Source organism: Sphaeramia orbicularis, chromosome 18, assembly GCF_902148855.1.
Source record: "Sphaeramia orbicularis chromosome 18, fSphaOr1.1, whole genome shotgun sequence".
NCBI lineage: Eukaryota > Metazoa > Chordata > Actinopteri > Kurtiformes > Apogonidae > Sphaeramia > Sphaeramia orbicularis.
In genome coordinates, this window is record NC_043974.1 from 33,259,529 (window position 1) to 33,286,736 (window position 27,208).

Below are 27,208 nucleotides of genomic sequence, written 5' to 3' on the forward strand. Positions count from 1 at the left end.
GTGCTTTTGAAAAATAGTGTTGGGGCGAAATAGTTTTGTTGGAACATGTGCACATTAGGAAGTGTCACTGTGTTAACCCTTTAAGCAGCAAAGTCGCAATATTGTGACAAGCAACATAACTGAATGAATCAGCTTTTTGAAATCTTTATATCAAAATTGAATATTAAAAAAAAACAACTCTGGTGCCTAAAGGGTTAAAATGACTTAAGCCCTTCAAAACAGTGCATAAAAAGAGTTTTATGTTGATCAACACTTGTCATTTTCAGGGTGTCATTGCAGCTCTGAGGTAGCTGTTTGTTCATGTTGAGAGGAGGAGTTTCAGGATGACAACACACTGGTAGCAGAAGGAATGAGAATGAGCATCCTACTTTAACACGATGGAAAAATTCACCCTCATTCCGACAGAGGACATCCAGCAACCCTGACTCTTCCCTGACCATCCTGTTAACAGCCTGCAGACTGATTTCTAAGTGGAGGGCACAGGTCAGATGAAAATCCTTGTTTGCTGCCTCAATACCTCACAAACTGCAACTGTTATATATTGTACCTCTAACAACACACACTAGTTTTAGTCTTAATGTTGGTTAAAAGTTAAATATGTAAGATCTGCGTGAGCTCATGTGTTTCCATTAAGTTTGTATTTGATTCTGTCTTGTGCCACATGTTGAAATTAGTCCATTTCTAATTTATCAGTATTTTGTGTTGTACTCTAGATATGCATCAGTTTACCAGCTGTTGTTATGGATGCTAACATAACTGACTCCCAGCACAAAACCAACTCCAACCCAAACTTCATGTAAGCACATGAGCATGCACAAATCTTGTAAAAATGGAACATTGAACTCTAATAACCCTGGCCCGTACCACTCAACCTGCCTCCTTTCCACTTTGTTTGCATTTCTGTGTTCAGTTTCTCTGCTGTACTGGTGTTTTGCGCTTCCCCTGCCATCAAGTCTACTACCATCTGCCTTCCTTCTCTTTTTTCACTTTTTGTACTCTCATCTCAGGTCAGCACACCTACTAGTGATTTATTGTTTTATTTTTAATCAGGCTGGCATCGCTGGAAAACATTTGGTATCGAGCTTTTGGTTTGTTTGGTTTTCTCAGCGCCCCGTCTATCCAGGAGGTTCTGACTGAAGTGTCTGTGCGCTATTTAAGGAGGCATGCAGAAACGCAGTGTTGTTTACTGTGCCCTCAAAATACAGCCTGTCTAGAAACAGGAAGTACCATCGCCCTGAAGCGCAGCAGCAGCACACGGCGTCAGCCAAACATGCAGCCACTTCCTCCTCCTCCTCCTCCTCCTCCTCCTCCTCCTCCTCACGGCTGAACAGCGGCTCCAGCAAAACAACCCTCACGCTTATCAGAGAATTATGCACCCCTCCCCTGCTCTGGCCGCCCTCCTGAATGGCGCACATACACAGCAGGCTTTTCACCCCTCCGCCATGTCCTATCTCGCTTTCTCCCATTCTTTTATGCCCACGCTCCCCCCAACTGTCTCCCTTTTGCCAGTACAGCATGCCTGAGTAGCTGCCTGGAGATGAAGGAGCTAATTAATTTGATTTAGCCGTTCTCTCTCTCTCTGGCAGTGGAAAAACCAGCCGTCCGTCCTCTCCCCCTCACAGCCCCCACCTCCACACCATATCAGGCACCCCTCCCAGATGATTTTCCACCTATCCTTTCCAGTCTCCTTTGGCAACGTGCACACTCCGAAGCCTCTCTTCCTCTTCTCCTTTGCTTTTTCTTCCCTGTTCCACAATTATGTTTTTACCCACAGTTTATTGCAATCAAAATGATTGTACATTTCACGCCTACTGTAACACTTGCGCTCTCCTCTAAACCTTTTTTTTTTAGCATGTTATCTCTTGCGTGTGCCTTGGGACTGTTTGTGTGACTCAGCAGTGCTTCACTGCTCACACAAACATGCTTGTTATGGCTCAATGCGCCCGTTTCAGTGATATGAAGTAGGCCTGTCAGACGCCGAGTGTTGAAACCCAACTCATCTGATACTCTGTTAGATCTGCCCGTTGACTTATATTAAAGTCTAGTATATCTGTCTAGCCATGGCTATGAGTCAATCCTGTGCTTTCATCAGGTGTAAGAAACAAACCTCGCTGTGTAAAGGTTGAAGACATCTGCGCCTGATAGCTGTGGTGCATCTTTGTCCTGCAGAGTTGTCTTGCAGGCAGGAGATCACGCATTGTTGACTCATCTATTGCACCAGTGAAAAAATTAGGAGACCAATCTAAATATCCAGACCTGAACCCTATGTAATGTGATCAAGAGGAAGACAGATGGTCACAAACTGGTTGTTCACACCAGGAGTAAAAAAATCACCCAAAAGTGACATGAAAGACACAAAAAGCATGTCATCGCATATGAAAACTGTTATGCTTAATACAAATATGAATAATTTAAACACAAAAAAAAACTATATTTGTTGTGTCATTTCAACCAGTTTGTAGGTTTTCTGCAAATTAGCACTCTAAAATGACAATATTCTTATTTGGAATTCGGGACAAATAAAATGGTGTTGACTTTACACAAACACTTGCCAATACATAGTAAAAAAAAAAAGAAAAAAATTAACATAAGCGTTTTATTTTTTTGTACAGATGTAATTTGAGATTTTTCTAATCCTTCACTAATATAATAATTTCAAATAGTAATCCAAGGGACTGAATGTTGCTGCAATAAGCAAACAACAAAAAAACTTTTCTGCATTCCATGCTAATGTATATGAACTCAGTAATGTAAACTATTGAAGACTCATATCTCTGTAGGTAGAATATGTAACATTTATGTACGAAGATTGTGTTGGAGTCTGTTTTGTGTTTGGAGACAGCTATTTGTTGACATTAGCTTACTCCATTTGTACGATAAAACTCACCTGCCAACGTCCTTGATAATAATCAGGACACTGCTTTGTTTGTAGAAAACTTGGGTTATTTCCTCTGTAAAAATCCTTATGTTCTCCAGTTCTTTTCTTGTGCAGCCTTGTGCGATATAGAGACTGAGTTACATAGCGTCAAACATTTACCAGTTCTCTGCACAAAACCGACTCCAATTAAAACTTTCATGTTCAGATGTTCATAAAATGTGGTTTTAAGTCTACGTTCTCCTGGAAACCAATCATTTACTGACAAACCACAGCAAGTGCAAGGTTTTTTGTAGAAAAATAGAAATCAGTGTACAGGCTGTTATCATGAATGCAGGCATCTGAAACTGACTGAGCTGAGAAATAGAGCGGGCAGATATCCACAAACAATAAACTTATGGCGCAAAACAGATGGTGAATTCATGTAAACACACAATCATGCAAATCTTACATGAAGAACTCCTGAAACTGCAATTCTATTTCATACATGTCCTATTTGATACGTAATTAAATGTGAATTTCTGCTCAGTTTTTGATGTTTTGTGCATTTAAGGTGGACATCTCCTTGGCACAGTTTGAAGTAGAGCTAATTAGAGGAAATGTCACTTCTGCAGTTGAAGTTCTTCATATTAAAGCTGTGTGGATTTTCTGTTCCATAGTGTTGGCTCCTTGCCCTGACATTTATTTTTGTAAACAGCAGAAAAGTATTAGTTAAGGACGTGCTCTGGCATGCTCACAGTCCTGCAGGAGCTTCATCAAGTTATGGCTCCTGTAGATAATGCTGAGGGCTGAAAAACCCAACAGTATGTGTGACTACGAATGTAAACATTTGTCATGCTTATCTGTAGAAATGTATGTGCTTCAGTTTCACTTTGCCTCTTGTGTCCTCCCCTTTCTTTACACAGGCCGAAGAGACAACAATTGCTGCGTCGTTCTGGTAAAGCCGCTGCTTCCTCTTTAAGAAACCACTGACATTTGAACTCCTCGATGTTGTCTGACTTCCCACTTTGATCGCAGTCCAAGTCAGCTGGAGAGCAGGTTAGTCATCCCTGCTCTGAGATCACTGAGGATGTTTACTGACGCTTGGGCATATTTCAGGAAATATTCACACACATGTATCAATGTTAAAACAAACTGGATCTGCAAGTGAGAGCAAACTCACAGGACAGAGACTCATGCACTTATGGGTTGTCTTCTACGAAAGACTTTATGTTTTTGAGGAAACAAGAGCCAACCAAATAACAAACCCATTATTTGAATGAAATATACAGTAAACACACAATCTTTGTATTGAACTCAACACTCAGTCCTGCTAATGATAAAAGAGCTCATGCTTGACTCTGTATTTCTAAACATTCTCCTCTATAAGATTACTTATCATTACATAATCACTGCATCTGCCAAGACAGTTATGTGATCACTTGTCTGCCTGTATTTGTCTGTGAGTCTGCAGGATTACACAAAAACTGCTGCTCTAACTTTATGTGAAACTTGGTAGACAGGGTGGGAATGAGCCAGTTTTTTAACATGTGAGAGCAGAATCCCCTGAGTCTCAGGCCAGTCTCAGTCTCTGCAGTTACTTCTGTCATAATTCAGCTAAGACATATACATACATATACAGATTCTTTTTTGTCACATCTTTATTAAATGTTTCGAAATGTTTAATACCTGTTGATCCACTAATCCTATTAATACATGTAAATTACTGGTGTAAAGTCTTTTCATGGTCATCAGATATGACCCATTTGGACATTCAGAGGCTCCATAGTTACCGTGGAAACACTGTCATCTTCTACAACATTGATTCACCAGTAAAACCCACGGAGTCTGACAAATGACAGTAGATGGAGACGCTTGCTTTATGTTCAGTTAATGATATATTTTTCTGTAAAAATCACTTTTTCTTCAGTTTTCTCTGTTTTGATATAATAAGCTCTGAATTTATTCTGAGGTTTTATGAACATGTACATGATCAATATAGTATAGGAGAATACAGTATTTTCAATGTAAAATGCAAATGATAATATTGCAGCAAAGAAAAAAGGGTGATAAATCACTGAAGGAAGGTTAGATTTAGACAAAATTTCCTTTTGAAGTCAACATAAAAGTCTTGTGTCGTAGGCCTTAACAAAAGTAGCAAATAGTAATGAATAATTATTAACATTTTGCGCCAAAAAAGTAACTTTTGATTAAAACATAGAGCATTGTACATTTTATATTTAATACTCTTTAGTGAATTGGATTTCAGTGGACAATTCTTTCTTAAGTGCTCACTGTGGCTGTTGTCTGCTGTATTTTATGTTACTGCTGTGTATAACATATGTCTGCAGCAGAAACAGCACATGGACTTCATCAAAGCAGTTTTCTATTGCACAACCACAACCTGTAGAGTTTTCAACCACGGCGTCAAACCGCTGCACCAGTTATTTGCAGTATATCTGCATTTGTATCTTCAAGTGCTTGTTGTCCTGCGTACAAGTTACTGAGATAGTTATTTTTTATTACAGTGCATTTAATTGTGCTACAGATATATATCGAAACCTACTGAAGCAGAGCAATATGACTAAAAATGTCACGATAAAAAAAAATTCTAGCAGCCAATGTTACTAATTATCACAATTGTTGTCTGATTATTTCTGTACAGTTTAATAATGGAAATCAACATTCAAAGCAGTTATAGCTAGAAAATACAACAAACATCCACCAAGACGGATACATTCTCCACAACAATTGTCTCCTCCATCACATCCATTTCATAAACAAGATGGTTGACAAAACTAATTACTAAGCAAGTGACTGAAGAAACAGTTTGTAAAACTTGTGGGAACAAAATGGAATCTCTGCAGAAAATACTGAGATATTATGATTTTTAGGGAATCATCTTAACCTTGACCTTTGACCTTTAAAGGTCAAACATTTTGTGACTTTAGATCTTATAATCAGATCAGATGAGTTCTGAGTGAGATATTATTTTTGATTTGAATTTCATCACATCTTATCAAATGGGGAATTTCAGGATTCTACTCTGACTAATTCTGTTTTCAGGAACTTGTGTAAAAAAATCAGTCGGAGCCAAATGATGGATGCTAGATGGATTCTAGACAACCAGATGATTGTAAAAACATAACATACCATGAAATTCATAGGTGAAAATTAGAGTAAAATTTAATTAAAATTGCAAAAACATTGAAATACTTTGGAAGTGTTAAACAATTTAAACAAAATAAACCCAAAAGAAAAGTTTATATGATGTTACATCACATTGGTGACCATTACTGTTTTATCACCAGCCCTACATTGGTGATTTTAGACTACACTCTTTCTTGTCCTGAAAAACCAGTTGAATATTCACACTCGTGGTGAACTAATTGCTTAAATTTTCCACCAAGATGGCTTTCTTAGTTCCTCCATCTTTGTGTGTTCAGATGTGTGTGCCGCTTGGTAGCACAGCGTGAAAAGCTACAATCACGTTTGGCCAAACATCTATGAATAGGGAAGGCTGGACAACAGGGGTGTCTCTGAACACAGAGTTTGTGGATGGCTGAATCCACAGGACAATGTTAGTTCACATATATACATATATACTGTCTATTATCACCAAAACATTTCTGTCTGTGTTCTGTCCTCCTTTTCAAACCCGGGGGTTTCATTTCTAGTATTCCTGTCTTCTGTTACAGCCGTTCATAACTCTGGTCCCTCCCGTTCATGCACACCAGCATGCTTTGAAAACGTGCAGGAGTGCATTAGAGAGCGGATCGGGGGGTGTGAAGGGGAGGGGAGGGGGGTGTTCGTCCAACTCTGAGAGCCAGAGAGGTCACAGGAACAACACCCAATCCCAGTGCGGTTCCCATGGAGACAAGTGTGGCAGTGTACAATGAGGGTGAGGGAGAGAGCGGTGTGAAAGCGAGGGAGAGAGGGAAAGGGCAGGCGAGGAGGAGGAGGAGGAGGGTGGGTTGTTGGCGTCAAGGTTCAGTTGGTGGGTACAGGGTAGGGTGGGGGGGCAGCAGCTCCACTCAAAAGGACAGTGGAAGTATGATGGTGTTGTAGCGTAACAGTGCTAGAACATTCTCCCACCCCTCCTCTCGTTTGTCCAGTTCCCTTGTTCGAGTTTGGAGAATCTCTCCTGGTCTTAGGTTGCAATGTGGCTTCAAGTGGATGGAGTGGAGATATGTGGAATTTCCACTGACCGTGACATGTGTGACTGGAAGCAGCCAGTGGGATGAGTGTTGTGACAGTTTTGCATGATGAATCAGAAATGATATGCAGCCACAGGCCTTGACGCTGGTGCAACAGTGGAGTTGTCTTGATGAGGAAAATGTGGCATTTTAGCTGTGCTATAAATCAACACAGGGATATTATCTGCTATAGTACAATTTAGTCAAATCTTTTAGTTACGAATACAAACAGTGATCTGAAAACAGTTAATTGATATGGCTTACGTCATTGCAGGTAGCACTTGAAAGCTTTTTGCAAAGGGCATTAACAATCAAAGTATGTCCTTGTCCTAGTTTTGACTGTCTCTACAACCTATGAAGATCAGACTCTGTTTTACTTGTGAGAATGAAAAAATCCAAGGTGATATCATCAGATCAGTAACTTGGGATCACTGTGTTTGTACAGCGGACGATGACACAGGAACAACAAAAAACATAGGGAAAATTGAGGAAAAAAATACGAGATTACTTATTCATTCATTCAAAACAAATAAAAATTAGCATACACCAAACTCTTACATGAGCACAGGAGTATAGATTTACTGTATTTGCAGTATGGCTGCAACTAATGATTATTATCAATGTCGATGTATCTGTTGGTTATTTTCTTGATTAAGTGATTCATTGGGCTTTAAAATGGCAGAATATGGTGAAAAACTGTTTCTCCGAGCTAAGATGATGTCCTCAAATGTCTTGTTTGATTGACTGTCCAAAGATTTCAGTTCATAGTCACAGAGGATGAAAGAAACTGGAAAATATTCAAAGTTATGAAACTGAAATCAGAAAATTTTGACTGTTTGTATTAAAATATGTTTTGTTTATTATCAAAATAGTTGATGATTAATCGTTGTAGTGCTAATATGCAATTTGTAAGATGAAATCATGTCACTTATGATGCTGGCACCATTTGTTGTACTAATAGAATCTCTGTTATAGATGAGACCCCCTTTCTTTCTATGACTTGCAGTTAAAGAATTCGACATATTATCTATTCTGGTCATCAGGCCAGTGCTTTATCGATTCCGTTATCAATTTTTGATCATAGACATTTCTTCATCTGCGCCATTACTCCTTGTTGCAAGTTTTCAACGGTGTAGACACTAAAGCACAACTGCCAGAAAAAGAGGCAGGCCTTAAGAAGAGAAAAGGAATGTCTAAACATGGAGGCAAATGACTCCAGTGCATCTGGCAACTTGGAACCAGTTGTCTTCCGGAACCAGTGCGAAAATCTCATCCCAATTTTCAGTGAAACTTAATGCCACCAAGAAAAATACTTAATGCGCCAACTGAAAATTTTCCTGTAGACTTCTTTTTAATATTTACTCTTACTAACCCTTTTCTACCAATGTGCCATGATGAACAGCGGCCTCTCAACTTGAGGTGCAGAATTATTAATTGTTTGGAGCTTTTTGACCAGAATTCACTGATTCAGAATATGGAATGTTGGTTCCCAGCTGGAACCAAGAGGATAGAAGGTTTTCTCTTGAAAAGATGACTGAATCATAGTTGTGGGTCAGATAACAGCCTTGTCCACTGAAGATGCACTTGACAGGACAGATGTTATACTCAAAACCAGAGGACCAACAGGCCAGTTCACCAGATGGTACCAAGGTTCCAAAAAACCTGAACAGAATTGACTGAAGAGGAAAGAAAGACCTACACAGGAAGTGAATCTACAAGTAACTTTTACAGAGTTGAAAGCAGTTGAAAGAACTTTAAAACCTGCCTCCGTGGCCTTCCTGCATCTAGCGGAATTTGAGGGTCTGATATAGAGGCCCAACTGTTGCAGAGGCATTTTTCGAAACGCCAGATCAAGCATACATCCAACTGAAACCAGAGGCCTGGTATGGAGGCCCTACTGCGAGGAAACACCCTGAGGCATTATGGGAAAGGCCAGATCAAGCATACTTGGGACTCAGGCCACTCTGAAGGCCTGAAACTAGGGTATCTCAGCCTCTCCCAGCTCGATTTGGACCATTCTTTTTTTAATCTATGACTCGCGAGGCCGCTGAAGTTTCCCAAAGTGCGGCGCTTAATCGCAGCAGTACCTCTTTAATACACCCCCCCACACCACCACCTCAACTTCACTTGTTCCACAGAGTGCTCCCATCCGCCATTTGACTCCCGGCAGTTTGTCCTCCCCTCTCTTGTCTCACCGCCCCCCCACCCCCTTGCCCGTCTGCCCATCCTGTCTGTCTCACTGTCTGTCTGTCCGTACTCGTGCCCAGGGTCTTGCGAGTTGGCGTGGTTCCTGTTTGTTTTCAGCCATTTTGGGGACTTGCAGCTCTCGTAACAAACTGCTTAAATGGCGTCCTCTTGCTTGCTTGCTTGCTCTCCCACTCTGTCTCCCTCCCTCTCCCTATCGCTGGGCTTTGTGTATATAAAGTAGTGTGTGTGTGCATGCAGGGAGAGAGCGAGAGAGAGGGAACAACACTTCCAAATAAAAGGAAGATTGGATTCAGTGGTGGAGGTGGTGGTGGTGGTGGTGGTGCTGTGGTGGTGGGGGTTTGCAGAGGAGGAAGGAGGCAAAGGGGGTGGGTGGGTGTGGGTGGTTTGGGGGGGATTCACTTGCTGGAAAAAAAGAGCAAAAACAGTCAGAATCGTGTGTCAGAGGCAAAAACTGGAGTGAGAGAGAGTGAGAGAGAGCAAGAAAGGGGGAGTGAGTGTGAGAGAGCAGGCAAGTTGGAGTGTGAGAATCGCTCCTGCCCTCTGTCTTCACACACTGCTGCCTGTATGTGTGTATCTGTGTGCGACTGTGTGCGTCTGTGTGCACCGCCTCTCCCTCCTGCACTCGCTCCCTCTCTCTCTCTCTCTCTCTCTCTCTCTCTCTCTCTCTCCCTCACACACTCAGACCGACCGAGGGGGAGAGAGAGAGAGAGGGAGAGGGAGTGTGAGGGGAGAGAACACATCGCAGCAGAGATGCAGCAGGAGGTTTTCAGAGGTACGTTCTCTTGTATGCTTGCCTTCCTGAGAGACAGACTGAGAGAATAAGAGGAAGAGAGAGGGCTGAATTCTGTTGTTTTCCTGCTTGTTTTTTTTTTTTTTTTCCTTGCTTCACTCCACTGCTGCTGTGGCGTAGTGTTTGCTCCGCTTGTGAAGAGGAGGGAAAGGGTTTTGTATTTTGCCGTGTGTGTGTGTGTGTGTGTCAGTGGGTGTGCGTATGTATGCAGCGCGTGTTCGTGGAATGTATTTATGTGCGCTGGAGCTGTCCGTGAACGTGTGCGTGTGCATGTGCGTGTGTGTGCCAATAACAGGCCTCGTCTCCCTCATCCTCCCCTCCGTCGCTGGCGCACCACGCAGTTCTTTTTCAAGAGCGATGACTCGTTGTGAGATTGTGATGAAACTTTTAATTTATCGATGCCTCTCGCGTCTCGGTGATTCACGGCGGACGGGGGGCGGCTGGCACACAACGGAACAGACATTAAACCGGGGGTAGGCTTTGTTGTGGCGTTCTTAACGTTGTGGGCCAGCTTCCTACCCCTGCCCATCAACTTATGAACAGCATCCACCAGGTCACTCAAGACCCGTTCTAGAGTTAGGTCTGCATTTGAACCATGTTTGATCTGATGGAGTTTACTTTTGACCAAACGCTAAATACACAAACTACAAGATGTTCCCTCTAATACATGTATTTTCTGTTATGAACTTAACCCTAAAACCAGATTAAACTTTGATGAAAGGGTGGATAAAATAAGGATTTGTACAGGACGGCTTCTACATCTCTAATTCACCCGGTTCTGGCTCTTCTTTCGGGTTTGGGCCTCCCAGTGTTGTCCTCCATTTTACCAGCATGTTGTTTTTTAGCTGGAGGTTGTCTGTCGTACAGCGGCAGGCAGAGGGCATATTGATGTCACCAACCCTGTTGTTGCTTTACTTTTTTCTTTCCAAAACAACAGAGCATCTGCTGCCAACTACTCCCTATTCCTGGTTTCCATGGATGCCAAGCCAAGCCCCTCTGTGCTCAATGTATGGAAAATAGGATCCACAGTGCCAAAGAGGTCATAGGTCAGACAATAGGAAGTTTAGTTTCTTGCTGCTCTGGTGTCATACAGATGATATTAAAGCAGATGTGTGTTTCCTTATTGTGTTTTGGAAAATATCTCTTCTTTTTGGCTTTTTTGCCTTATACACACAGCTGCTTTTGCTTACTTTTTTTTTAACACTATAAACTTAAAGGATGTTGATGTACCACAGTGTTTGCTCACAGGAAACTGCGGCAGCACTTTGTTTTATTCACACTATCATCTTAATACTTTCGGTATAGAGCGACCACTTTGCTAATACTGTTGGTTGTTTTAAAGTGAAAACTCCAATGGGACTTTCACACTCTGTTCTACAGGGACTGCGCATGAAATTGAAAATCATTTTGGGGAAATTACCTCAAAAAGGTCACCAGTGTTGTGTTACCGCTCTCCTTGGGTACTTTTTTTGGCCTCACTGTTTCTTAATGTGTCCCATGATTCTGTTGCAGCGAGCAGAATTATGGGAATTACGTGCTGGGCTGAGAGCTAACAGAGCGTGGAGAGTATGGCGTTTTAGACATGGCAGGTTCGCTGGTGCGTGGAGCGGCATGCGAAAACACCACGATACGACAGTTTACACGTGGGGAGGGGGGGAGAGGAGGGGGTCTCGCAGGCAGTCATGCTGAGGGGGATCTGAAAGACAAGGAAACCATGAAATGTGAACATGGGATAGATGCGTTTGAAGTTACCCCTACCTCCCCTGTTCATCCTACCACAACCACCAGTACCAGCTCAGCTAAAACCACTCCCAGACCCACCAACTTCCCCTCCCTGCCTCCCCTTATCCATCTGGCTGGCTCTACCATACTCTCTTGGCCGGGGGGGTTGTGGAGAATTCTGTGGTTTTTTCTCACTAACGATGCCCCACCACCTCCATCCCACCCACACACAAATACACCCTCCTCCTCACAAACCAACTGCTGCTGCGATGGCCGGCCCCTCTGGCTGCCCCTCACTGGGGAAAAAGCCCAACCAACACCTTCCTCTTCCTAACATGCACCACGCTGCTGGTTCATCGGCTGGACCACCATGCCCCCCCCCCCAGCATTCTACCCCGCAAACACTCCCCCTAACCCCTGACACACAAACACTGGCACAATGACGAGATATCTCCACTAAATATATCTGTGACTACAAAATAATTTAAATAACTTACAAGTAAATAAATGATGAGGACATGATATTGGATGACATTGCTGAAAGGAAGTTAAAGCTGTAATATGTAACATTTCCATTTTAAAGTATTTAAAAACAACTATGCCTATATTATATATTTCATTGACTTGTGTACTTACATCATATCAGATGTTCAAATTCAGAGACATTTATCATTTTATTCAGTCAAAGGCCCAGTTCATCAATGCTGTCATATCCCCTTTACTAATAAGTTGTACTTGTGAGTATTTGATTACAGTCACATGAGATGAATATACATTACTTTAATACGTTATCTTGTCTGTAAACATAGTTTGAATAATGTTAGATAGGTATGATAGGTAGATATGTTAGGATTGGTAGTGAAAACAACGACTCATGGTCCCTCGCTATTTCATGACATTGTCTATTACAACGCCGACTTAGATTCTTAAAGGTTTTTAAACTACCACCTAAAATTAAGTTAAGTCAGTGGAAAGGAAAGAAATAAAGTATGATTTTTCATCTTTTGCCAGATCAGATCAGACTTTATTGGAGTGACGTCTCCTGCTTAAAAACCTGAGCAATTACCTACATTGATTCAGTATAATGGGATGTACTGCATTTTTAAATCTAGTGTCATAGTATAAGAATGCAACCACACATGTAGAATTTGTATTAAGACTTTAATGCTATTTTTGCAATATGAGCAATACTATCAAACTTTTCTTTTATCAAAAAAAAAAAAAAAATCTAAAGAATTGATCCAGTATCACAAAACATAGTACTGTGATGCTCAAGAATATCAAGATTTTCTTACACTCCTTGTAAACACAACAGTATCATGACTAATCTAAGACCCGAGTTTTAATATACAGTAATTATCAAGAATGTACTAAGACAACAGACAACTTCATCCTAAAAGTTTTGCTAACATTTGCATGATAAGTTTTGGACTGGCCTTTCTGGTTTTCTGTGATGATATAAAATAAGCACGGTTACTGAATCCTAATTGTTATTTGTCTGTCAGCACAAGCACCAGTTTCAGTGTGGAATAAACAGATTGCTCAACGGCTGGTTCAAGGCCTCGAGCTGGAGCACCAGCCAAACTCCTCTGCTGTCCCGCCGTATGTTATGCAAGGCAACTTTATCTGCGGTATGTCCACTGACTGATTGGCTGTTAAGTTTTATATACTTACTAATAATTTCCAGGATCTTAAAGTCGTCAGTGTTTTTAAGATGTTAATGGAAAAGTATATTCTTGTCAAATAGTAAGATTTATGTTTTTAACTGATTTTAAAATTCAACCTCTTAGCATGATGGATTATAGAACCAGTCAAAACAACTTTACTTCTTTAAAAGTTGCAAAAAGTATACTGAGCACACTGATGGAGATGAAAGATTTAATAGGGTTTACTTGGGTTCTTCCAAAGTCTCAAAACTAAAATGTATTAAAGTGTCTTAAGACTGTCTTAAAAAGTGATTTGAATTAATGCTTCCTTGTGCGACGTAACTGTGTTCAGAAGCGTCAGACTTTCACAGGAAATCAGAAGAACACAAGTGGTGCCAGGTACAACAAACCCTGCCCCTTGCACGTATCGTACCTTTTTTTGGTATTGATTCAGCTGATGTCTATGTGTGTGCTGATGTGAGGATAGATGTAGATAGCATAGGCAAATTTTGGCTATTATAAGTAAATGGGGGGGAAAAAAAGATTTTAAAAATTAATTTTAAAATTTGAACTTTGACCTACTTTTCCCAAAATGTAATCACATCTATTCTGGGTTGTTGGCAATCTATAAACCCAGTTTGGTATGAATTCAACCAATAGTGTTGCTACTAAAGTGTTAACAAACTAACAAAGAAACAAACTGAACCAAAAACAATACCCCTTGCCTCCCCTTTGGGGGGCGGGGTAATAAAGCCACAGAAAAAAGCCACCAGCAATCGCATGCCATCACGCATTGCTCTGTGTTCACATCAGGAGCATCACCAAAGTCTGGCCTAGGGCTGACACGCTAAACACTAACAACTAGGCCTGAAATTGCATCCATAATGATCTTAAAAGGGTCTTTAAAAGTCTCACATTTAACTTGTTGAAACTTGAAGAAACCCTGTTTAACAGTGACTGAGTTCCCAGACTCAAAAGCAGACTGTTTACTTTCGCCTCACTTTTGTCATTTGATATGAAGTACAAATTGAATCAGAGCATAAAGTATGCCAGTGTTCCTTCTGCCTGCTGTTGTATGAAAGCCAAATGCATTTGGTGCATTGTGTTTTTCTGTTTACGTTAGTCTAGTTTGTAATTAGTCGTGCACTAGCTGAGCACCTGTTTGTGCTGTGCAGTCGTGCTTTTCCACAGGCGTAAATAGATGAACGCTTCTTAGGCCGACCAACATGTTTGTTTGCAAAGAACATCCTGTTACAGAGAGGTGTGGGAACAAGGCTGCTGTTTATTTTGATTTTGCTTTAGGGTCCTTGCCACATTCATGGTCAGATTTGTGTGTATGCCTGTGAGTTACAGGCAGTGATGTACCATAAGTGTTAATGTGCATCTACACACCAACAGTAATGATTCTCAGCCCTGCGTTATATACCCCAGGGGGACCGTCTACAGTCGCTATAGGGGAGATATGCATATAACATTATTACACATGTAAAATAAACAAATCCTGATTTCACGCTGTCCCATAGGAAATGAATAATAACCAGTAAGCTGTTCACATTAGTCAGCGAAAACCCTTTTAACTTACGTTGCAATTAAAACAAGTTTGTTAAGCTAGCTTGCCAGCAAGAAAGTTGAAATAGCTAATTAAAATCATTTATATTAATTAATTTAATTTCATCTTCATTTATTTATTTGTTTCGAGCTGAAGAAAAAACAAAACTTTTGTGTGCACAAGGAACTAATAGCAGAGGAAATAAATTAATAAAGGTGATCAAGACAATAAAGCAATTGCCATGTACAGTTGTAATAACATAATAAATTCAATATGTATTACTCGAAAAGGAGTAGGAAGAAGAAAACTTATTAAATTCCACCCTCACCTCTCATTTATACAACATAACACATTATCAACCTAAAAGCTAACAGATACATTCAAATTAGAGTTAAAGTTGAATAAAGTAAACAGATAAAAGCAAAGAAGGGTTCAATGAAAGCACTGTTTTAAAAAAGTTAAGCTAAGATAAATAATAAAATAGTCAAAACAATTCAAAAGGTGCTAAAAGGGACAGGCCAAGTGAAATTAACAAACTTTATGGCATTAAACTAACTAAATAACAAATTGGTTTCAGTAAATGTTATATAAATGCTTCTTTTAAGCAAGTTAAAGTAACAGATCATAAAGGGTTACATTCATGAATAGTTGAAAGTTAAGATGAATAAAATAGCTAAATGTGTTTCATATAGCTAACTATGTGTGACAGATCAGGTTACATTAACACATTGTTGATTATTAAGATGACATAATTTTGTTTGCTAGCCTAAATATTTTCAAATGTTTAATAGCAAACTAATAGCAATAGATTCATGCTAAATGAGTAGCAAAATGTAAGGCAAATTGTAGGCAAACAATTAAAAGTTGCTTTCCAGGAAAATATTATAGCAATAGGCACTTCAACGAAAGTATTATGATTTAAGCTTCTAGTCTATATGAAAGCAGAATTTTCCAGGTCAGTGACGGTGTTCTTGCGCTTTTCTAATTGCACTCTGAAGGTGCAGATCAGATAAAAATGTTTAAAAGCACAGCTCTACACAAATAGGAAAAGTGTGAAAGTGTTTTTCTCGGTGTCCTGTGTATCAGCAGACATTTGTGGGTATAAATCCAGCACATTTAAAGTGCGTTTAAAGCTGCCTGTCACATTTGGAGAGCGTGTCGTGCAGGCTGTGCTTGTGCAGCCGCTGTGTGCGTCACAGCGAGATAAAGAAAAACAGTAAGGGGTGTCATACGCATTTTCCTGTCCGCGGCGCAAGCATCAGATGAGATGGTGAAATTTTTAGCCTTAGCACTGTCTCTCAGTGTGTCCGCCCACTTGTAGCAGGCTGGCGCTCGCCATAAGGGATTTCCTGCACATCTATCGCTCAGTAAATGTGAGTGATGGTGAAGGCCTGTTTCAGTACACAGCAGCAAAACAGTGCAGGCCCGGTGAGACAGCACTGTACATCGTTGTTTTTAACCATAGACGAATATATGCGCTCTGGCTGCTCTAAAGTCATTATAAAATACTTCACTTCCATTGTTCCACTTCTTTCCACCTGTACCTTTGGTTTCAGTGTTGTACTCAGATTCACCTTTTGGTTTTGAATGTCATTTACAAGTAAAAGTATCTTGTTTCTGCCTGCTGTCTTGGCTCTGGCATGCGTTTACTGTGCTGTGTACACATGCATGTTTGCTATAGCGCGAATGTATGTGCGTGTTTATGTACTGGTTGTTTTCTTAGGCTCCTATCTGTCTGACAGTGCAGTGTGTCTGTGTGTTGCTGTTTCAACCCCCCCCCCCCCCCTTCTTTTTCTTCGTCTCCTGCTCTCTCGCTAACCCTCACTCTCTTTTTCTCTCCCTTTTTCTATCACCCTTTCACTCTCCCTCATCCTCACCCTCTCTCTCGCTCTTTCTCCCTCCTCTTCCCTCTGCAATAACAGTGCTGACCTAGTTTCTGCCTGTTCAGGGCTGCCTGTGGAATTTTACAGCGGCCTGCCTTCCTGGCTGCCTTGCTGCTTGAAAACGCAGGCAGAAAAGCATGACTGAGGATTTTTCTTCTCATCGCATCATTATGGCCTCATACTGTCTCCTTCTCCGTCTGCAGACACCAACTGCAAAACGGGCCTTTTTTAAATAAGTAATAACATCAAATTGCCATCAAATTGCAGCTATCTTATGTACAGAGAAACGGCAGGAGAACTGTGTCCGCCACCTTGGCAGTCGAATTAGAATGGAAATGAGAATCGCCTGTCGCTCATCTTCTACAGCTTAGCTGAGATTGTACCGGATGCAGAGGGCGGAAAAACACCCTTTTTTATGCACATGCATGCAATCTCCCTCCCTCCCTTCTCTTCTTCCCCTCTTTCCTTCCCTCCTGCCTTCGTCTTCATGAATAAATGGTTAGAGTCATGCCTGGCAAATACTAGCCACTGCCAGGAATGGCTAACAAGGCTCTTGGTCAAATAGCAAAAGAGCAGAACTATTTTTATGTGCATCAGAGCCATGGATCTAAGTCAGCACTCTATTTTCAGGGAATCTTGATTAAATCTGAGCGCTTTCCAATTAGGCATAGGGAATGTTGTGTCACAGCCGAGAGAGATGGATCTCTGGAATGTCTTTCTGAAGGCTTGGCTGTGGCACGCTGAAATCTAAACCAGCAATGCCGCAGATTCATTCCTTCCCCCTACCCTCTCCCTCTTTTTCACTCGCCATTCCTGGCTGAGCTGGAAGAGTTCAGCATTGTCAGGGCATTCATTTTTCATTGCCATTTCTCAAACCGCCATGACTCCGACTGCAAAAGCTTTCAGTGAAACTTTAATTTGTGTTGGTGTAAATTTTGATGTTTAACATAAATTTGACATAAATACTAATGTTTTGTCTGATTTGTCTTTCAGATTTTGGGGGCTGGTCATGGTGTCCGGTGAGAAGGTGTGGGACCCCCTCCATGTGGGCCTTATTCAATCTCATCTGAGTGAACAACACCTGGCTGCTGGCCTAAATCCTCTCTGCAACCTCCAACATAGTGCAACTGAGGAAGCCACGTGCCGCCCGAGTCAGCAGTTGTCACCTTTGTCTTCCCGGCCACTGTCATCATTGGCCTTCGACACTCTTCACCCTGTCCAGGTCTTCTCAATAGTACACAAGCCTGACAGTTCTTTGGGCTCGATTGAGATTGAAGGGCCACGCAAACCAGTCTGCTGTCTTGGAGTGGCCTCTCAGCATCAAAAAGAGGAGGAGGAAGGGGCTGAGCAGGTGGAAATGAAGCCTAAAAGGCACGGAGGTCGAGGAGAGGCCGTGATGGAGGACATGCCTGATGGACCTAAAAATGCAAAAATCACCTTAAGCTTCCCACTTAGTGCCGCCCCCCCTTCCAACCTCTCTGACTTCTCCAAACCACTGCCGTAGCTCCTCCCCTTCTCCCCACAGACGGCGGTTGTCCTCCAAAAGCTCAGATGAGGGGGCACTGTGGAAATTGGACGCTACAACGGATGTAAAGCACAGACCTTTTAAGCCTCCGAGGCACGACAGCTCTCCATCCTCCTCACCCTCCTCCTCGTCATCTCCCATGACTGTGCATTCACTCGTCAGGAAGGACATAAAATCCCCACCTCCTCTGAAGTGCTCTAAACTTAATGCAGACACTCCGTTTCACAGATCGCCCCCGAGGTCCTCCAGCGGGTCTTTAGGGGGCAGTTATGGTGGGGATGGATGGGAGGAGAGGCACAAGGTGGCCAATGGTACAGCCTCGCCTTCTCAGACAGCTCAGATTCTCTTCAGCTTGGGCACTTCAGCTTATCAGAGAGGTGGGGATGCAGAGAGGAAAGAAAAAATAACAGGAAGACCAGCTGGCAAAGTTGGAAGCCCTCATGGACCAAGCCTTCACCCACCCCCCCTCCACCTCCCTCCCCCATTACCACCACCTCCTCCTCCCCCTTCTGAGGGTCTTACCGCTCCACCCCACTCATCCTCCTATTCCCCCACCGACAGCCTAAAGCCTGAGCTCATATGCGGGGTGTGCCATCGCCTCTTCAGCTCAGCCTCCTCCCTAACAGTCCATATGCGGCTGCACCGTGGCAGCCGCGCCCTCAGCTGCCGCTATTGTGGCAAAGTCTTCATCCACAGCAAGAGACTGCAATCCCATGAGGCCTCCTGCAGGGTGCCAGGCCTACCCTCCAGTAGCCTGGGCCCTCCTTCTCTCACTGTGCAGCCAAAGGAGGAGCCGCTGGAGGAGGGTGAGGTGAGAGTGGAGGGGGGAGTGATTGTAGGCGAAGCAGACATCACTAAGGCGCGGTCAGGGAAGAAAGCACGGAGCCTCCTGGCACGCATCCAGAGTGATGATGCAGCAGCCACAGAGCTACTGGCGGGTGATGAGAACCATTTTGTAAAGGTGGTAGATGGCAATGTCATTTACTTCTGCTCTGTGTGCGAACGCTCCTACATGACCCTATCGAGCCTCAAACGTCACTCTAATGTGCACTCCTGGCGCCGCAAATATCCATGCCATTATTGTGACAAGGTCTTCGCCCTAGCTGAGTACCGCACGAAGCATGAGGTGTGGCATACAGGAGAGAGGCGCTACCAGTGCATCTTCTGCTGGGACGCCTTTGCCACCTACTACAATCTCAAAACACACCAGAAAACCATTCATGGGATTAATCCAAGCCTCATCTCCAGTGAAAAGACAGCTAATGGGGGCTATAAGCAGAAGGCTAATGCCCTCAAACTCTACCGCCTTCTCCCTATGCGCTCCCAGAAGAGACCCTACAAGACATATAGTGACAGTCTGCATAATGGACTGCTTCTGCCACCCACTGAGTCACCTTCCCTCTCTATACCTGGCCTGGGCTGTGCTTTGAGCCCTGGAGAGGTACAAACTATCATTAGTGGGACTCACCCGCAAAGTGTAAAGCCTGACCCAGATGCTTTCCCTGATGGCTTCCCTGTTTCAGTGGCTGCTGAGCAAAGGGAGCTATCCGTGCTAACACCACTCCCCCAAACTGACATGCCGCAAGTTAAAAAACATGAGAGTGAGGTAGTAGAGTTGGATCAGGGCAGAGTAAGTGGTAGCCTCAAAATGTCTAGTAGCAGCAAAACCAAAACTTCCAAGACTGGTAGAGGCACAGACACGAGTATGCCTTCTGTGATAACATATGGCCATCCAAAACCTTCTGTCATAGTCCATGGAACAGCAGTGTCATCCTCTGTCATTGTGCATAGTAATCAGGTCACATCTGGAAGTGACAAAAGCCCAACAAACAGCTTGTCCCCTTCAACCAGCAGCAGTCAGACGTCACATAAGGGCAGTCCTAGGTCAATCAAAAAGCAGAGGGATAGTGCAGATAATCACAGAAAGAGGTCCAGAGATATCTCAGATACAACAGAGGATGGGTCAAGAAGCAGACAGCGTTCAGAGACAGGCAGATCATGTCACAAATCACGCAAGTCCCACAGCAAGAGTGACACATCTAACTCAAAGCAGCAGATGCCATCTGTAGGGTCACAGGTCAAAGAGGCAGGGCCGCTGTGTCAGATTACAGTACGTATCGGTGAGGAAGCGATAGTAAAGCGCAGCATCTCTGAGACAGATCTTAGAAGAGATAAGAGCCTTTCTCCCCCAAAAACCAAGCGGAGTGAAGCATCATCTGTGCGGGAAACCAAGGAGCCCCGCCACTCTCACTCCCACCACCATCACCATAAACACCGTGTCCACCATAGAGCCAGCATGGAAGAAGAGGAGGATGATAAGCAGGGAGGAGAGTGTGAGGAAGAGGAGGAGGAGGAGGAGGCGGGGAAGCAGAGCTGTACGCCCCCCGAGGAAGTAAGAGAATACTACTTTCGTCGGGAGGTGCGTGAGCAGGACAGCGACCATGACACGGAGGATAATTTGTGGCGGCCTTACTATTCATACAAGCCTAAAAGAAAGGCACAAGCACACCTGCAGAGGGTCAAGAGCTGGCAGAGGAAACTAAAGTACAAACGCTCCATCCGGCTGAAGAGGAGGGCAGAGAGACTTAAAAACCGTGTGAATAAAGAGACAGAGAAATCACAATATGAGGATGAGGGTGGAAAGACTGAGGAGGGTGAAAAAGTTAAAGCAGACAAGGTGGAAGGGAAAAATAAAAATTATCCCCCTTCCCCTTTAAAGGAAAAGAATATAGAGGCTGAAGAACAGGTTAAAGAGGCCCATCATGAAGCATCCGCCCCTCATCTGAACTCTCCAAAGCCTCCTCTGTCTACCTCAGTGGCTCCTATGGGAATAAAGAGGCGACCTTGGACTAATGGAAATGCAGCAGAGTGTGGTACATGTGGCCGCTGGTTCTCAAGCCCCAGGAAGAGAGACAAGCACGAGCTGAGCCATCTGCTGGAGTTTGTTTGCCTCTTCTGCAGAGCCACTTTCCCCTCGAGGGAGAAGTTGGAAGATCACCAGAGGGCCCAGCATCCCAAACCCACCGAGGCTCCCTCTGTGCCCCCTAAAGTAGCACTTGGTGAACAAACTGAAGGGGCTGGGGTGAAATCTGTTCCAGACATTGCAAAATACGATGAGGAAAAAACTGGGCAAGTAGTAATGAGTAATTCTAGTCCAAGTCGGCTAAGCAGAAGAGCATTATCACGACACACCTGTCTACAGTGTCATAAGGTCTGCAAGACATCTTCAGCGCTAAACCGACACTTAAGGCGTCATGAGTTAAGCAGTTCCCCAGAGAGAGAGAAAGAGGATAAAGACTTAGAGCCAAAAACGCAAGATACAGTTATTAACACTGTTAGCAGAGACCTAGAAACCGAAAAAGAACAGGTTCCCAGTGCTCTCTCTGTTTCAGTTATCAGCTATTCATCCCAAGATCCACCCCGCACCGGTAACTGTTTGGCTTCACAGCAGCATGAAAACCATTTCACCAAACAGACAAATGAACATAACATGTCAGCAACATGTGACAAAACCGAACTGCCAGAGTTCAAACACCCCGAGAGAGAGCCCAGCCCCCAAATTGCAGACCCCCCATTTGAAACTCCCATTAATCTTACACCCAGCAAACCTGAGTTCACATCAGCCACACCCTCTACTCTCCAGAGCGTGCTGGTCATGAACGGAGCTGAATGTCTGGACTATCGCACACCAAGCAAAAAGAACTTAGACAGCCACATCCATAGAATACCCAGTCCTTTACCATCATCTGCCAACGCTTCTCAAAATGTGTCCGTAACGTCACAGACCAGAATAACCACTGGTGCTCCTCCTGTTTCCATGACAACACCTCCCAGCTCTGAGGGGGGATTCAAGAAACAGGATGGGGTCATTATGGACAGAGACAGGCAGGGTGGGAGTGGTATATTTCTACACGCTGGTTATGAAGAACCCCCTCTGGTCCATGATCTTCGTGTCCAGTCCCTGTCTAGGTGTCCCTCTCCTGATGAAGCACAAGACCTGACCATGTCATCTATTCTGGCCAGAGAGAGGGAGATAGAGAGGCAAAGAGAGAAAGAGAGGGAGCTGGAGAGACAAAGGGAGCAAGAAATAGTAAAAGAAAGAGAAAAAGAACGAGAGAGGGTCCAGCAGATGACTCGAATCGCACACACTCCAGATGACCAGATCGCTTTGTTGGTGCCTAAAGAAGAGCCGTTAAGTCCTGTGCCATCCCCCCAGCATATCCCCACTCAAACCACTATGAATGGACCCTCCTCACACAGGCACCCTCCCAAATCCCCCTGCCGGTCCCCCTCAGCTATTGGACTCATAGCTCAAGCCAAGATCCACTCCAGTTCACAGGGACTGGACCGGCTCCCCCTGCCCAGTGGAGCAGCTGGTACTGGAGATCGCCCCTCCGCCCATGCTCTGCTTCTCCCCAGAGCCCCCCAGCCACCTGAGCCAGACCACCAGGACACTGTTGCTTCCAGAGATTCCCAGCAGGGAGAGGCCACCCCGGTGGGTTACCCCGCCCAGGATTACCCCTTACCCCTCATCGTGCCGGACAGCTACCGGTCTGGCAAGAAGCAGGACGAAAACCTGCTCATGTCCTCCTATCCCGCCGGAACCCTTCCTTTCAGCCCACTGGGAAAGGTGATGGTCCCTAATGGTGGGGACCTGACAAAGCTGCCGTTCTACCCTGACCCCTACCAGCTGCTCTACGGGCCCCAACTGCTGGCCTACCCCTATAACCTGGCAGCTCTTCCTGTGGCTCTGAACATGATGGCACCTGGGGGGGACAAGGTAGAGCCGCTGCCTTTCCTCCCTGCCATCTTTAACTACACTGCTGGGCCCTACATGGGCACGGCACCTCACCCGCTGGTGGCCAATCCTGGCCTCTACAGCAACGGCAACAGCAGCGGCAAGAAGCAACGGGACAGCAGCAGCAACAAACCTTAGGACACGGAAGCACTATAAGGAATATATTTCAAAGGGGACAGCCTGGCCTGTTTAGGATGGGAGTGGAAGGGGTGTACTGGGAGTACACTGGCACAGTACCCCTGCCTCTATTTTATCCAGTAGAGATCAGAGCTAGGCACTAAATCAGGAGCAGGTGTGAAGGGGGAGAAGGAGCAAAGAAGAGTGGTTGATATTATGTCACGCTCCTCTATCTTTACTCCTGCTTGCCTTTCCCCAATATCTCCTGTCTTTCTGTAGTGTGTCGTAGTCCTAGAGCTTGATTAATCTTCCTCTCTCATTATATTATCTATAATATAAGAATACAAACTGCTAACAGGGTGTGTGTTGTGTGAAAAATTAGTTCAGTCTGCTTCCCTTTATAGTCGTCGCATAACAAGGATAAACGTTCTTCTGGGAAGGCTTGTGTGGGCAAGGATAAGCAATGAAATAGAAGTCCTTACTCAACACAAGGTGGCGGAGAATTAAGCAACACAAACCTTTATGTGCGCTTGTGTGAGCAAATGAGAACGCAGGTGTATCCTTCCGTCAAAACTGTCCATGAAAGTTACACACGAGCATGCACATGTGCGTGGGAGATTCGTGCATGTGGAGGTGGGCTTATGCAGGTATTAGTGCATATGAGTGAAAGCGTGTGTGTGTTTGGCGTATGTGCATGAATGGCTTTATCATTCCGCGTGGTTCTGAGATGCACACAAAATTCCTACTTTAGTTGGAATAGCTACTGTAGGTCCGTGTGCAGAAGTGCATTTAGAAGCAATTCCTCGTATCCAAATGTGTGAGGAGTGGATGTTATGGTGGGATGCGAGTTTATGACAATGACAGATCATCTGAGGTTCGTAAGTCTCGACTAAACTGGCGACTCAAAAACTAAACTGGTGGCCAGATGACACTGTACGATCTGTATAGCATTCACCATAGTTTATACCTTATGTGCACAAAGTAGAAAAGTAGTGGTCACTTAAAGGGGACACTTGTAGCTGCTTTGGATATGTAGCTGGCCACTGGGTAAGAATTAAAGGCTGGTAGACCATTGCACTTCCTTTATTTTCATCTCATTTCCTTCATGTTAAAAAAAAAAAAATGAACTGAATATAAAACCTGTCAGCCTTCATCTTGTGAGTAGCTTTTTCCTCTTTGTTGGAAGAGGAAACGGTTCCATTTCCTAGGCCAGGAAGAAGAGACTAAGGAAGGAAAATAGAAACATGGATTCAGGGTATTGAGTTATTTCTGGGTTGGAAAAGAAATATAGTATGGGCACAAAACTGTGGGACTCTTAAGTCAGAACCCCCTGCAGAAAAGCCCCCCCCCCCCACTGAGGGGAGATTGGATATGGTCTGAACTATTTCCCTTCCTACCCGGTGTCATTCACTAAGTGGTAGGACAAGGCTGAGCTCAGCAGCCAAAGTGGTGGCCGAAACTCCCCAGTTGCCCTCCTGGGGCTTTTTTTTTTTGTTTGTTTCGTGTAATGTTCTTTCTATGTTTGTTCTGTTAATATATGTCATTGTTTATGTTGTTTAGCCCTCTTACCAGATGAAAGTGGCTTCAGTGAAAAGGGGAGTAAACTTAAAAATATGAATGTAAATTTAGTCATGAGGTTAATGAAGTACAGCTGCATTAATGGTAGAGTTGGTTTCAGTTCCTTTTTTGTTTCTTTTTGACACAAATAACCTGTTAAAGAACCGTATAACGTCTGGTATGCATATATACAGTAGTCCTAGGAACATGTCAGTAAAACTTGGGTTCTCTATCCACAAAGCATGAGCAACACTTGCTTCCTAACCGTTTATATCTTCAGCAAATCTGGCATTGTGCGCAAAGCTTTCATTTCCTTTCATATTTTTCAGGTCTTTTAACCTTCCATATCTCAGTTTATATTTTTTATTCATTATACAAAGATAATTAGGGGAAAACAAAACAAAACAAAAAGTCAGAATCAGCTGCCACATTTATGTCTCACTGTCACTATATATGAACTGTTGAATTCTCCCTCCTCTTTAAGGCACACACATGCACCCCGCCTCCTCCGAACGAAGTCCATGTGAGCGTGCATGTGTGTGCGACGGTGTAAAAACAAAGCGTGACCAACTGCAAGGGCGCACAAGCATCCCCTTGGGTGTGGTTACAAGCCTTTTGCGTGCGTGTGCGTACATGAGAGAGCGACTGCGTGAATACGAAAACCAAAATAAATCTGCCTAAGCAGCATATCCCTCAACAGTATACAGTCCACCTGTTTTGTTTTTTTTTTTACTTTCTTTTTTTTTTTTTTCTTTTTTTTTTTGCCTTTCTGTGGGTTAGTTTCAGTGTAAAAAGCCTTGCTGTCTCCAATACGATATCTCAAGCCATTCCTGTAGATGGACATGTTTGTGTTTTTTGGACCATTTCTTATGCCATCACAGTTATCATACAGACCAAAAGCATGCAAATTGACGTATTGTAGTGACTGGACTGAAATCTGGTGGTAATATTCAACTATTTACTGTATGTTTTAGTTAAAATGAATGTGCCTCTGCTTTGATATTTAATAATTATCTATAGTACAAAGTGGATCTGCCAGATTTCAACTGTTAAGGTGCCTTGTTATGGCATAAGAAATTTGATTCGTACATGAGTGAAACCTGACAATATGATTTTGGAGATAGATTTCATGGCTTTGCTATGAAGCTGTTCATAGATGTAGGGGTGTGGCTAAACTGTTTTGGTATTGTGTACATGTCTAGGGTAAAACTGTGCCATATAGAGCCCAGAAAATATGTTAATGTTATTTTTAAAAGATGTTTTAATGTTGCCTGATGACTTTGTCTTTAGATTTGATACAAAGGCTTGTAGCCACAGCTCCCCCCAAAGTCTGTAGCCTCCTTTTCTGACATTCTACTTGTTCTCTATCTCTCGCTCTTTCTCTCTCTTTCTCTCTCTCTCTCTCTCTCTCTCTCTCCCTCCTCGTTTCTGTCTCCTTTCTCTTTGCTGCAATCAAACAAAATAAAGTATTAACCTGATGACCCAACAAAACACGCCCTGGTCTGGTCTCCAGTCTGATAAACTAGTATCTTTATTAAACATGTCGAGTCTATTCTTAATGTGAACCATGTGCTCAAAGTTGGCCTCATTTCACATCTTTTAATCCACATTCTTCAGTGAAACATGCAATTAACGTTTTGTCAGCAGATGAAAGCAGATTGTTGAGGTTTTTCTGAGCTCTTGGTCCATTGATGCTCTTTATTTCTCTCTGTGAAGGTTTTCCGGTGCCTTCGATATTTCCTTCAGTTTGACCTGCAGGTGGTGCTTACGTTTTCAGCGTCTACAGGTATATAAAATGTCCTCTGAATCGACAGATACACGAACCCGAGGCTGATTAATGTTTGACGAAGGTGTTTTCTAACAGTGTGGACTTTCCCACTACTGACACTCAGTGGCTTAAACAGGAAACAGTTCAATATGTAAAGAAAATCAATATAGACTGAAACTAATGTACTATCGGTAATTATTCATGTTTTTAAAGCCTTCCTCTACAGACAACACAAATATTTTTCAGTTCTGATTGAAGATTTGGAGGGAGGACATTTTGGAATAATGTGTCAGTTTTCCAAAAAATCTGAATTTAAGAGGCTGGATTTAATGTTGACGCCTGTTGTGAAGAGTGTAATGTGAAAACCTGAAGGAATGACTTTTAGGGACTCAGGAAACATCTGATGAGACTTTTATATTTTAGAGACAAAACAATAGAATGTGTCGTAACGTCTTAAAGTTTTAACAATGGTTTAATTATGAGAAATTTGTTGAGGAAAAAACACAAATCTTAAGTTATTATTAGAATCAGTATCATTTTTATTTGCAAAGTACATAAACATAAGGAATTATTTCACAGTAGTAAATAATAAATA

The 27,208-nt window shown here is 43.1% G+C and overlaps 1 protein-coding gene across 2 annotated transcripts; it reads left to right on the plus strand.

The window, feature by feature from the left end:
* Window positions 1-354: 354 nt before the first annotated feature.
* Window positions 355-26,338, plus strand: zbtb4 (zinc finger and BTB domain containing 4). 2 transcript variants are annotated; one of them, XM_030161838.1, is made up of 3 exons: window positions 355-483; window positions 3,781-3,913; window positions 17,842-26,338. In XM_030161838.1, the coding sequence occupies exon 3, from the start codon at window positions 18,513-18,515 to the stop codon at window positions 23,307-23,309; it is 4,797 nt and encodes a 1,598-aa protein (XP_030017698.1). In that variant the 5' UTR covers window positions 355-483; window positions 3,781-3,913; window positions 17,842-18,512; the 3' UTR covers window positions 23,310-26,338. The 2 variants fall into 2 exon arrangements, with proteins under 2 accessions (XP_030017698.1, XP_030017697.1); XM_030161837.1 differs by lacking the exons at window positions 355-483; window positions 3,781-3,913 and adding an exon at window positions 9,764-10,030.
* The last annotated feature ends 870 nt before the right edge of the window (window positions 26,339-27,208 follow it).

Coding starts and splice junctions, on each gene's coding strand:
- zbtb4 (XM_030161838.1), top strand. CDS start 18,513: ATGACTGTGCATTCACTCGTCAGGAAGGACATAAAATCCCCACCTCCT.